A 13,063-nucleotide genomic window follows, 5' to 3' on the forward strand; every position below is an offset into this window, starting at 1 on the left:
TCGTTATCATAAACTAAAGGAAAACTAGTATCAGTGGATTTAAAATAAATATTTGATTCATGGATGGCAGCAAAAATATGGTCCAGTTTGCACGCAACACTAAAAGCCAACCCATGGTTAAGCAAGGATGAGCAAGCATACAGGTACCCAGAGCAAAAGCCACGGCTGCTTTGTTCCTCTCCTGGTCCTACTACCCCCGTGCTACCCAGAGTTAAGCCATTGTTCAGTTTATTGTTACGTAGGAAACCCAGGCCCATGGTTTGTTTCTCTCCCAATAAATCACAAGCTGTAATCAAAGTTTATTCTTGGCTTACAGTTCAAGGCTTGTTGGCGGGGGGAGGGGAGCCAATCCGCAAGCCATGGCTTGGATCAGGGGTCTGCAACCTTTAAGACAAAAAGAGCCACTTGGACCCGTTTCCGAAGAAAAAAAAACTGGGAGCCGCAAAACTCGTCATTATAAAAATAACTTTTTTGTCACTTTTTTATTATTTCTTTGTTTGACCCCTCAGAATTACTCCTCCTCATAGAAATAAACGTTAAATTAACAAGTTACCTTTTTTTGTGTGTGTGTTCTTCACTCCCCTTCAAAACAGTGACCAGCATACATGCCCCTTACAATGTAGCGGGCGGGTGGGAAGGTGACGTCGGGACAGTGCGTGACTAACGCACGCACCACCCCCATGCGACGTCACAGCCAGTACAGCGCCCGCCACAGTGGGGAGTGTCGGGGCGAACAATGCGCCTCCTCCCCTCGCTATTATCCGCCCCGGAGCCGCGGCAAAGGTGTAAAAGAGCTACATGTGGCTCCAGAGCCGTGGGTTGCAGACCCCTGGTTTGGATGTAATGGTAAGCCAAACCATGGCTTAGCTCTGGGTAGCAAGTCAGGACCAAGGGACAAGCAGAGAGGCTGTGATTTCTGCCCTGGCTGTTCACTCTTGCTAAGCCATGTTTTGGCTTAGAGGTGAGTGCAATTGAGGCCTGCATGGAGCAGGCGCTGATAAAAGTACAAAAATTCAGTAATTTCTTAGGGCTCGAGAGAAAATGGGAGATTGCTTTAATGACCGAACCGATTTATTTTATGTGATGTTACAACAGTACACAAACAGACAACTATATGAAGAAATGGCCATTGGGGGTTGTTTTTTTAAGAAAGGGCAACCATATATATATTTTTCCAGATTATGAACTAGTATGTTATGACTTGTTAAGTTTCATAACATTGGTACAAATATGTCACCTTCTTCTTTCAGCAATCACTTGTATGCATGTTATATATTCTTGTTTTATGTAACAAACACATACTTTCAGAGCCGGCCTAACAACTAATTTGACAGTGGTACCTTGGTTTACGAACTTATATCTGTTCCGGAAGTCTGCTCTTAAACCAAAGCGTTCTTAAACCAAGGTGTGCTTTCCCATAGCATCGGGGAACTCAATTTACAAATGGAACACACTCAACAGTAAGCGAAACATGTTCTTATTCCAAGGCAAAGTTCACAAACCAAAACATCTACTTCCGGGTTTGCAGTGTTCTTAATCCAAGTTGTTCATAAACTAAGCTGTTCTTAAACCAAGGTACCATTGTATTAGTCAAGGTTCCCTGTGCATTCCACATACATCTAATAACACAGCTAGGCTCCTTAAGCGCCATGTCTTCTCCCCATGTTATAATTCATTGAGTAGTCTTTTGAGCTTACCTCCCAAAGTGCCTTGAAATCCTTCTGTTCGATCCGCAGCAGCTCGCTGTTCTCCCTTGTAACAATAGTGGCATGGCGAGGGGTGTTATCCAAAATTGACTCTCCGAAAGCTGTTCCTATTCCCAATGTGCATATTGTCACAGCATCCTGTGAAGTTCAAGAGACATGAACTTATAAGCTTTTAGGTTCTGGAGGGTTTAACGCCACAGTCCTGTTAAAAGATTTGCAGCAGCCTTCGCTTGTAAACAAATATTCTAAGTCAGGCATAGGCAAACTCGGCCCTTCAGATGTTTTTTGGGACTACAACTCCCATCATCCCTAGCTAACAGGACCAGTGGTCAGGGATGATGGGAATTGTAGTCTCAAAACATCTGGAGGGCCGAGTTTGCCTATGCCTGTCCAAGTCATGCACAGCACAGTGGGGTTTTAGCAAAACCATGTCTTAATTTGAACCAAAGCTCAGCATCAGAATGAATTAGTCTGCCCAATGCAAATCACAGAGATTTTTGCCTATGAGAGAATAGCTTTCTATCACCACTGCCCAGTGCTCAAATTAGAAGTTATTAAGTAAATGGTTATTCTTCGCCTTCAAATAAAGTACAGCAGAAAGGTTATCCAAATATAAACAGCTGGCTTATTGAACCTCACAATAATTTCATAACTATCTGTCTATGTATTTCTAATAGTATAACCAAATCAGTAATTTTGATAGAATTGTAAAAACTACTCTGAAAATTTATTCTTCCAAAAATGAAACCTTCATCTGGTTGTAAATATTAAGATTATACCAGCAAAGATGAGTCTTTCTGTAAAATTAATTAATTAAATCAAGTCTTACTGACTTATCGATTTAAATTGTGAAATGAAATCCACCCTGATAGTGGCCCTTAGAAAGCTGAACACAATATCGCTAGCTCTTAGAAAGAGCTAAGAGGACCACAATATGGATAAACCTAGGGGGAAATCTCAAGAAGTGAAACTTAGGGATTTCACCCCACTTTTTCCTATCACAATTTAAGTTCTGCCATTGTCAGCCCTCAAATACAGTGGTGCCTCGCAAGGCGAAATTAATTCGTTCCGCAAGTCTTTTCGTCTTGCGAGTTTTTCGTCTTGCGAAGCACGGTTTCCCATAGGAATGCATTGAAAATCAATCAATGCATTCCTATGGAAACCGCCTTCAGACCAGGTCCGGGGACAGTCTGTCCCCCGACCTCTTCTGAAGGCCGGCGGGGGCGAAAGTCTTTGCTCCCCCCCCCCCGCCTGCCTTCCCGGGACAGCGGAGACTTCTCTGCTGTCCCGGGGCGGTCTTAAAATGCTGGTGGGCGGCAGCGAACGCTTCGCTGCCGTCCCCCAGCATTTTAAAAGCCCCCGGGACAGCGGAGACTTCTCCGCTGTCCCGGGGCGATTTTAAAATGCTGGCGTTTCTCCGCTCTCCCGGGAAGGCAGGCAGGGGGGAGCCGGCTCTTCTGAAGGCGGGCGGGGGGCAAAAGTCTTTGCTCCCTCCCCGCCTGCCTTCAAAAGCCATCCGGGATAGCGGGAAGCGCTTCCCTGCTATCCCGGACTGCTTTTAAAATGCTGGCAGTGGGGAGCAAAGCCTTTCGGCCCCCGCCGGCCTTCCTGGACCTCTTCTGAAGGCCGGAGGGGGGGGAAAAGGCTTTGCTCCCCACCGCTAGCATTTAAAAGAGGTCCCCGGAGATTTCCCTATGGGCTTTCTTCTTGCGAAGCAAGCCCACAGGGAAATTTGTTTTGCGAAGCGCCTCCAAAACGGAAAACCCTTTCGTCTAGCGGGTTTTTCGTCTTGCGAGGCGTTCGTCTTGCGGGGCACCACTGTACTTTTGGTTTAGGCAGGCATTGGGTGTTTCAGATCAGAGCGAACAGCTTATATGCATGTCCAAACCCCAGCTAGGTTTGCTGGCCACATACAGAACAGCACCTGACATACAGAAATTAAGAATAAAAAGCACCTGGAAAACCCTTCCCTGCTTAAATTCCTATATACCATAATGATGTTACAAGCTATAGCAGCTTAGCTAAGAGAAGGGGCAGCTGCTGCCAACCGTAAACCAGCACCTATATATAGCTTTTAACAATAGTCTTGAGCTTTGCGGTCGAGAGCAGTTATAAAGCCACATACTCAGATAAGGTTTATTAAAAGAAATAACATTTACTGTCTCTCCCTGATAGTATTCATCATAAGGGCTGACAACCAATTCTCTGCTTTTGTCTGAAGAGGGGAATTCACAGTTCAAAAACAAAGATAAATTAGATGTACAGGTTTCACTCAAGGTAGCCGAATTCAACATATCATCCATTTCAACTGAGGTAGGGATGTTCCTGCTCTCGACAACATCTAAGCTTTTTTTTATTCTGCCTTCCTTCTTCCTGGAAAAAAGATGTAATAATCTCAAATTCTCTCTTCTCTAAGAAAACCTCTTTTTTTTAAAAAAAAGGAAACAGTAAACAACACAGGAAAGTCCGTAATTTCTTGTTATTTTACTATCCATGAACCTGGTGACATAAATCGAAGGTTCAATTTAGATCAGAATGGAGAAGTGGAGAGGGGGGAAACTGGGTTCATATATCAAAGAAAAAGAATCTGAGGTTTTAGGAAAGAAGGGGCTTAAAACAAAATCTGCTTCGGTCAGGAAGCAAGCCCACTCGACACCCTAGACTTCAGAGTCCTAATTTCTTTCTGTTCCCTGTTTCTGCATCTACCATCCTTGGGAAAATGGGGCACCTGGGGCCTATTATAGGCTGGTTAAGATGGCTCCCAAAGAACCCCCGCTGTTCCCATGGATTGGCTTTGAGAATGTTATCAGATGCCTTGCTCTACGCTTCCCCCTCCCCAACCGCCTGCAACCCCAGAAGCTGCAGGGGATCCCCATTCCTGGGTGCCACAGGATGGCTGGGTCAGCCACAGAACCGTCTAAAAAGAAGGCAAGCGTTTCTTAAACACACACACACACATTGAAAGGTGTGTTTGTTTTGCAACCCACAGATTTGCTCTTCTGGCAAAGCGTGAAGTTCACATCACGAATCTCAAACCTGCATTACATAGCACACCTGAATGCCTCAAATCCTACAGACACCTTTTGGCTTTAAAAGGTCGGTGTTGTGGTTTCAAGAGGAGACCAGATAGCCTCGAGCTCAAATAAATAAATAAAAACCACATCACCCAGTTTTGTAATGTTCATTTTGAAACACCTTGCAAAATCATTCATAGCAGCAGGTAAGTGCAGTTGCGTATTTTTCGCTCTATAAGACGCACCAGACCACAAGACGCACCTAGTTTTTGGAGGAGGAAAACAAGAAAAAAAATATTCTGAATCTCAGAAGCCAGAACAGCAAGAGGGATCGCTGTGCAGTGAAAGCAGCAATCCCTCTTGCTGTTCTGGCTTCTGGGATAGCTGCGCAGCCTGAATTTGCTCCATAAGACGCACACACATTTCCCCTTACTTTTTAGACGGGAAAAAGTGAGTCTTATAGCGCAAAAAAATATGGTATTTTATGCTTATAAAGTCAGGTAGTTTTCTATTTGTTTCGTTGTCAGTGATCTTGCACGAGCTATCAGGTTCTGGCAAGCACCCTGGATATGATCCTTACTGCAAACTCTAATATGAAAGTTGTAGGCTAACTTGTACAGTTTGTAGAATAGCATACAGTCGTACCATGTTTGTCGAATACCTTGATACTCGTACGTTTCGGCTCCCAAACAATCAAAACCCGGAAGTGAGTGTTCCGGTTTTCGAACTTATTTTGGAAGCCAAACGTCCGATGCGGCTTCTGCAGGGCCGGATTTAGGTTTGATGAGGCCCTAAGCTACTGAAGGTAATGGGGCCCTTTATATGTCCAGCTGTCCTTTGTCAACAACAAATTGTCACTGTTTTTTGTGTTGAATATATGCTATTTATGAACCTAATAGGTATCTAAAGTCATTTGCACATAACAAAGTATGTATTTTATCAAAGTAATTGTTAAACTGAAATACAATTGAGAAGTAGTATAGTAATAGTGAAATACAATTAAGAAGTAGTATATTGGGGGGGGGGGCAAGAGAGCAGGGCCCTAAGCTATACAGTAGTTTCTTCAGCTTATACGTATATCGGCACTGGGCTTCTGCTATTGTTTCCAGAGTGCCTGCGCAATAGGAAGCCAATCCTGGCCATCTAGCAGTTCGGAAGCATGTCAAAGTGCAAGTAGATAAATAGGTACTGCTCCGGCGGGAAGGTAAACGGTGTTTCCATGTGCTGCTCTGGTTCGCCAGAAGCGGCTTAGTCATGCTGGCCACATGACCCAGAAGCTGTACGCTGGCTCCCTCGGCCAATAAAGCGAGATGAGCACCGCAACCCCAGAGTCGGCCACGACTGGACCTAATGGTCAGGGGTCCCTGTACCTTTACAACAACCTACAAAAACGTCTTATGGGAAATGTTTTTTTTAAAAGCTTTGGTCCATCCTATACATACTTTCCAGGGAGTAAATTCAACTGAACTCAGTGAGGCTTACTTCTGAGTAGGCTTGTGTTGTTAAAAGCCATTTTAAAAGCCACCAGGCAAATTTATTTCACACGGTGTATTCAACAAACTGCACCATAATCTTCAATGTCCAGCCTGTCCTAACTCATTTATTGTCTTCTCTGGGCCACAAAGGTTACAAATTGCTTGAGGTGGGAATGGGAGGTGGAGAAAAACTTCAAAAGCTGATATTCTATATCTTAGGGGAAAATACTTGAATGTTAGACCCCTTTGATCCCAATAAGCTATTGTCTGTTAACCAGCACATAAAGCCTATACAGTATCTTTACACCGAAAAGGTCTTAAAAAGCGCAAAAATCATTATTTTTTCTGTGGGGGGGGGGGAGTGGAGTAGGCAAGCAGAACGATTTGCCTCTTAGAAACCCTTTCAGGTTTTTCTCCATCCTGAAAAAATGCTTAGCATTTATCCTTTACTTCTGGGCTGGGGAGCCTGTGGTCTCCTTAGGTAACTCCCATCAACTCCAACCAGCATGAACAATTATCAAGAGTAACGTGAGCAGCAGTCTGGTAACATCTGGAAGGCCCAGAGGTTCCTCCTCTCTGCTTTATCTGATACTTCTAAAATGCCTGTGACAAGATTCTGGGTGACTGTCAGGTAGAATCGCAGGCATTCTACCTGCTGTCTATATGCTTCTGCTGCCTCTTCGCCCCCTGCCAGTTCCCAAACTTACAGTGGTACCTCGGTTTGAGAACAGTCCGGTTTAAGAACGACTTGGTTTACAAGCTCCGCAAAACCGGAAATAGTGTCTTGGTTTGAGAACTTTGCCTCAGTCTAAGAACGGTGGAAGGGCACCGGCGGCCTCATTAGGGAAAGCGTGCCTTGGTTTAAGAACGGTTTTGGTTGAAGAACGGACTTCTGGAAAGGATTGAGTTCGTAAACCGAGGTACCACTTCTTCTGCCAAGTGCAACGAAGGAGCTAGAAGTACAGGTGATGACCATTTCAGGTTGGGCTTCCATGTCCTGCCCCCAGCACCCCATTCTGCCCTCTTCTGGGTCCAAAAGGACATACGCATCAATTGGACATGCCTAAAATGGTCTGCCGCCTCTATCCCACACTGCACATGGCCAGATCTACCCACCCTGGAAGAATGGCAGATGAAGGTGATAGGCTACATGGGATTGGCAGAAATGACTGGCAGAATCCGAGACCAGGGAAGAGAGACGGCGGAAGAAGACTGGAAGAAATTTAAGGACTATCTGGGGAAATACTATAAAATTAGTGAATGCTAGAATGATGTTGGTTAGAAATTAAGTGGTTTTCAGCTGTAATGAATAAGATAAATTGGGGAAGAAAAAAAAGAAAGAAAGGTTGAAAATTAAGTGAAAACTAATGGCGAGGATTTGCTGAATTAATAATTTGAATTGGGATACAAAAAGGGGAGGTATGAGGAGGTCTGGGAAGTAAGTTAAAAGAAAATAAGTGAATGGAATTTTATGTGTTTTTAAATTGTTTTAGTTTTGTATTTTTTGTATTTTTGTTATATTTTGTTTTTTCTTTTTGTATAATCCTTGAAACGTCAATATATTTTTTTTTAAAAAACAGAATGCCAACAATCTCCTTGCTTATGCCAACAGTGGCAAAATCAGACGGGCAGTTGTGGCTTCCTGTTTCCTCTGCTGCTTCTGTAACAACGAGTGGGGAGCTGGCATATGTGCAAGTGACTAAAATGTGTTCGGGAGGGGGGTTAATGGGCTGTCCTTGTTTTTGTTTTTATTGTGCATTTTGTGGTTTTATATTGAGATTTTAATGTCGTGAACTGCCCTGAGACCTGCGGGTATACAGTGGTATACAAGTTTAATAATAATAAAAATAATAAGATGACAAGAACAAGAAGAAGAAGAAGAAGAAGAAGCAGCTACTGTCACCCCTAATGTGGCCAAACTGGTACCCATGAACTGCCATCGCTATCCTACTTGGACAGCTATAGTATGCCCACAGAGATTTAGGTAGGCTAGATTTTATTGCCTCGTAAACTTTGTAGGTTTGGTCCCATAAACAAGCACGAATTCCCATAGAAAGAAAAATGCTATAACTGCATGGGCGCTTAAGCTGGCCTATTTTCAAGCGATTAAAAAAAGGAAAAAAAACTTAATGCATTCTCGTACTGCCCTCTTGTGGCAATGCCATCATTCTACAGATATTCATACAATCCAGTATTACACTTGCCTGTGAAATTCTGAGTTTATTATTTCCCTAAACCAACTGCTGGTACAGTGGTACCTCGGCTTTCGAACGCCTCCGTAGTCGAACGTTTCGGAACGTAAACGCCAAAAACCCAGAAGTAAATACCTCGGTTTTCAAACGCTCCTCGGAAGTTGAACAGGAAACGCGGCTTCTGTTTTGAGTTTTTCTGTATTGAGGCTTCCATTTTGAGGCTTCCACCTTCAGTTTTCAAATGTTTCGGATCTCGAATGGACTTCCAGAATGGATTACATTCGAAAGCCGAGGTACCACCGTATATTTCATGTCTAAACTGGAGGCGGGTTGATTTCTAGTACACATATCCAGGTTGGGTTTTTTTATTTTTAAGAAGGAACTGAGTTCCCTTACTTTAAACAATTACCGTATTTTTTGCTCTATAAGACTCACTTTCTCCCTCGTAAAAAGTAAGTGGAAATGTGTGTGTGTCTTATGGAGCGAATGCAGGCTGCGCAGCTATCCCAGAAGCCAGAACAGAGAGAGGGATCGCTGCTTTCGCTGCGCAGTGATCCCTCTTGCTGTTCTGGCTTCTGGGATTCAGAATTTTTTTCTTCTTGTTTTCCTCCTCCAAATACTAGGTGCGTCTTATGGTCTGGTGTGTGTCTTATAGAGCGAAAAATACTGTAGTCGTTTTGTCGAGGGCGGGTAGGCTGGAATGGATACACACCCAACACCCAAGCCAAAAATCCACCTATATCTGTAATCAATAAGGTAAAGGAACCCCTGACAGTTAAGTCCAGTCGCGAACGACTCTGGGGTTGCTACGCTCATTTCGCTTTACAGGCTGAGGGAGCCGGTGTTTGTCCGCTTCTGCAGACAGTTTTTCTGGGTCATGTGGCCAGCATGACTAAGCTGCTTCTGGCGAAGCCAGAGCAGCACACAGAAACACCCTTTACCTTCCCGCCGGAGGGGTACCTATTTATCTACTTGCACTGCATGCTTTCGAACTGCTAGGTAGGCAGGAGCTGGGACTGAACAACGGGAGCTCACGCCATAGCGGGGCCTCGAACTGCCAACCTTCTGATCGGCAAGTCCAAGCAACACAGTAGTTTAAACCACAGCACTACCAGCGTCCCCGTAAAGTTGTGGCCATTTCTAACCCAGATCGTGGTCTGCTTGAGTTTATGAATCACATCTTACATTTAGCCACTGCAAGGGGAGGGAGGTGGTGCTGCCACTAGGCCCGCAATAAACAAACTTTGTGGCGAGTTCCCCCCACCGTTTCTTCCAGGGGGGAAAAGCTTAGATCCTTTGGTTTAAAATGTTAAACATATGAGATGCCACTGCATATGAGAAGCCAGAAGTTAGGAATGTAAGAAGAGCTAGTGGCCCATCTAGACCAGCTTCATGTTCTCAAGGTGGGCCACCAATGCCCATGAGAAGCCCATAAGCTGACCTGAGCCCAAACAGCACTCTTCCCATGTGTGATTCCCAGTGGCTGAAATTCAGAAGCATCCACCCATCACTGAGACCTGTACAGGAAGAGCATGAAAATCCAAGAGGATTCCAACACTATACCAACATCTGCTGAGTTCCTCCCTTGCTGCTTCAACTTCTGTCCCCATAAAAATCAGCCATATAACATTAAACAGCTGTTTTCAGAAACAAACAAAAGTGATGGGTTCCCCCCCACACACACATTTGCAGTTCAGCTCTATCTTAATTGTCCACCCCCCCACACACAATATTTACTTGTATACATGGCATTTTGCAAATTATCATAAAAATACAGATCCCTTCATAGGAAGCTGTTTCGTATGGAGGCAGATCATTGGTTTTTTCCAGCTCAAAATTGTCTACTCTGAGTGGCAGAGGCGCTCCAGGCCTTTAGGCAGGCCCTGCCTCCTCACTGAAGAATGGAAATCCTTGAAGAGTCAACCCTCTGGTTTTTAGTAGAGGACTGGATCGCTTTCCTTTTTTTCTCTTTCAGGACATGTCTGTGGTAAGCAAGCATGATTTTCTTGGGAGGGGGAGGCAAGGCTCCGATTCCTTGTTAGGGTCCGACTCTGAGCTCCAATCTGCACATTTCAGAGTCAGGTGGTCCCTGGTTGCTAAACTCTGGCTTTTGAATCAGTGCCCAAGTCACAGATGGTTAGGATCATGACACAGACTCCCTCGCCCACAGTAGTAACGAAAAGAAATTGAGAAGCGCTCACAAAATATTTCACATCTGAAAGCAATTCACACTGCTACCGCAGACATTTGATATTTGACACCAGTGTCAATGTGTGTGTGTGTGCTGAGGGGTGGGAGAAAGAGCACAATATCGACAAAACCCCTCAACAGTTTTATCCAGTTGTAGGGTAACATTTTCTTCAGACAATTGAAGCCATGTCAGAGATGTAATTTTACCTGATGGTTGCTCGTATCAGAAACTTTAACATCCAAAGATCCCGTCAGCACGGCATACCAATTTGTTCCAATATCACCTTGGCGAAATACTGTAAGAGAAAGAGAAAGAATGAAAGAAAAGAAAAAGAAAAGGACTCAGGTTAAAAGGTATATTCAACCACCATTACTATACGACTGTGCAGGGACTACATCTGTTTCCGAACAACTGATTCTTAACTTGTAAGGTGACTAACCATAGCTGTTGACATACCATATAGTAACTATATGGTTGATGCTGACTAATGTGTGACAACTGCTTTCTAACAAGGGGCAAATCTATATTAATATTACTTCTCTTTCCTTAAAAAACAAACAAACTATGGGTTCTACAGTACTATGGGTGGGGATAGGGAACCCCTAAAAGAATGTTTAGCACCCACATCAAACTACAACCCTCAGGATTACTTAAAGTTTGACAATTAAAAAAAATTATTAATTTTTTTAAAATGTAGACCCTCCCTTATTGCTTTCTACCGATATCCCATCATAAACAACAAAACGGGTGGGTGTGTACAGGTTAAACCATCAGTGCACAAAGTTTGCACAATGAACCATTTCACCCATTTTGATGTTCAGATCAGAAGTTATACTTTCAAGGAGACAGAGCAGTTTCCAAAACCTCTATATTTGGGTTAAGTTTGCCTTTTTACTGCCCGTGTTTTCCCATCTCTACTGCTACTTTGGTATCTCCCCTCAACCCCCCCCCCCACCTTTCTTATTCTTCTTTCTCAAACATGGCTTAGAGCAGGGGTCAGCAAACTTTTTCAGCAGGGGGCTGGTCCACTGTCCCTCAGACCTTGTGGGGGGCCAGACTATTTTTTTGGGGGGGGGGAGAACAAATTCCTATGCCCCACAAATAACCCAGAGATGCATTTTGAATAAAAGCACACATTCTGCTCCTGTAAAAACACCAGGCAGGCCCCACAAATAACCCAGAGATGCATTTTAAATAAAAGCACACATTCTACTCATGTAAAAACACGCTGATTCCCGGACCGTCCGCGGGCCGGATTTAGAAGGCGACTGGACCAGATCCGGCCCCTGGGCCTTAGTTTGCCTACCCATGGCCTAGAGTGCATCATAAAGCCTACTCTGTAGTGGTGAAGGCAGAGAAGAAATCTCTGGGTCTTTACATTCTTGTTTGTATAGTTACTGGACTTTTGCATTTTGCCCCCACCCTGTCTTTGGAAAGGTTAGAGAATCTTTGGTAACTTGCCAAACTTTTCTTTTCTTCTTTCAGATAGATGCATTTGCAATGGCTCTGACCTTGACTCCACCACTGGTGTTGAGTTAATAGCAGAGGCATTCTCTTCATGTTAATTTTGTGTTTGTCTTGGATGAGCGTCAGTTTCTGACACCCAATAATGTGGGCAGGGTACATGGTTCAGTTCATGCCCGCAACATGTCTGTTCAACCCATGGTTCATCTTGTCTAGACCTGAAGATCCAGGAGACATGCCTGGCCTATTTGCATCATATAATCAATGTTTCCTTGGGACCGAGCACTGGGGGTGGATACAGCTAAAAAGAGACAGTACTCTCTCTTTTTTTTTAAAGAGAACCACAGGCTAATCTTTTGTTTTTATTCATTCATTTAATTTCTATACTGCTCTTCATCCAAGAAGCACAGGGTGATTTAAAATATTAAAATACAAAAATACATAAGACAGTAACAAATGAAAGAACACCCCCTCCCCACAAACACACAGTTTAAAAGGTCATCAACTGTTGATGGCCTTGGGGAAGAGGAATGTGTTTGCCTGGTGCCTAAAGATATGTAATGAAGAGGCCAGGCAAGTCTTCCAGGGGAGAGCATTCCACAAATGGGGAGCCACCACAAAAAAGGCCCGTTCTTGTGTTCCAGCCCTCTGGACCTCTCACAGAAACACATGAAGAAGCTACGTACCTGTCCCTTCAGAGGGATTATAACCCTCAAGAGCAGGCACCCTCCCATCTATCGGGTCTAGGGAACCACTCACTAGCAGCGCCTCAGTCTTATCTGGATTGAGCTTCAGTTTGTTAGCTTTTATCCAGTCCAATACTGAGGCAAGACAACAGTCCAGTATACACCTGCCACATCTGCAGACGTACAGGAGAAACAGAGCTGCGTGCCGTCAGCATATTGCTGACAATGCACGCCAGAACTCCGTTGTGGCCAAGGTGGATGGTGGCTGTGGAACTTCTTCGGTTCTTGCATGATGCAAGTTCAGTTTGGAGCTGTTTAATTTGGCATCCAGTCAG

The 13,063-nt window shown here is 44.1% G+C and overlaps 1 protein-coding gene across 4 annotated transcripts in view; it reads right to left on the bottom strand.

Annotated features, from left to right (window-relative positions):
• RAPGEF4 (Rap guanine nucleotide exchange factor 4) overlaps window positions 1-13,063 on the bottom strand; it is a 164,215-nt gene that overhangs the window by 132,461 nt on the left and 18,691 nt on the right. For 3 of the 4 annotated variants that reach the window (XM_081912218.1, XM_081912216.1, XM_081912215.1), the window contains 2 exons: window positions 10,785-10,873; window positions 1,698-1,844 (listed from right to left, as the gene is read on the bottom strand). In XM_081912218.1, the coding sequence (XP_081768344.1) occupies window positions 1,698-1,844; window positions 10,785-10,873 (236 nt within the window). Of the gene's footprint in view, window positions 1-1,697; window positions 1,845-10,784; window positions 10,874-12,044; window positions 12,295-13,063 lie in introns of those variants that run through there. The other variant, XM_081912217.1, reaches the window with a different exon arrangement.

This window comes from Podarcis melisellensis (assembly GCF_964234715.1).
Source record: "Podarcis melisellensis genome assembly, chromosome: 1".
NCBI lineage: Eukaryota > Metazoa > Chordata > Lepidosauria > Squamata > Lacertidae > Podarcis > Podarcis melisellensis.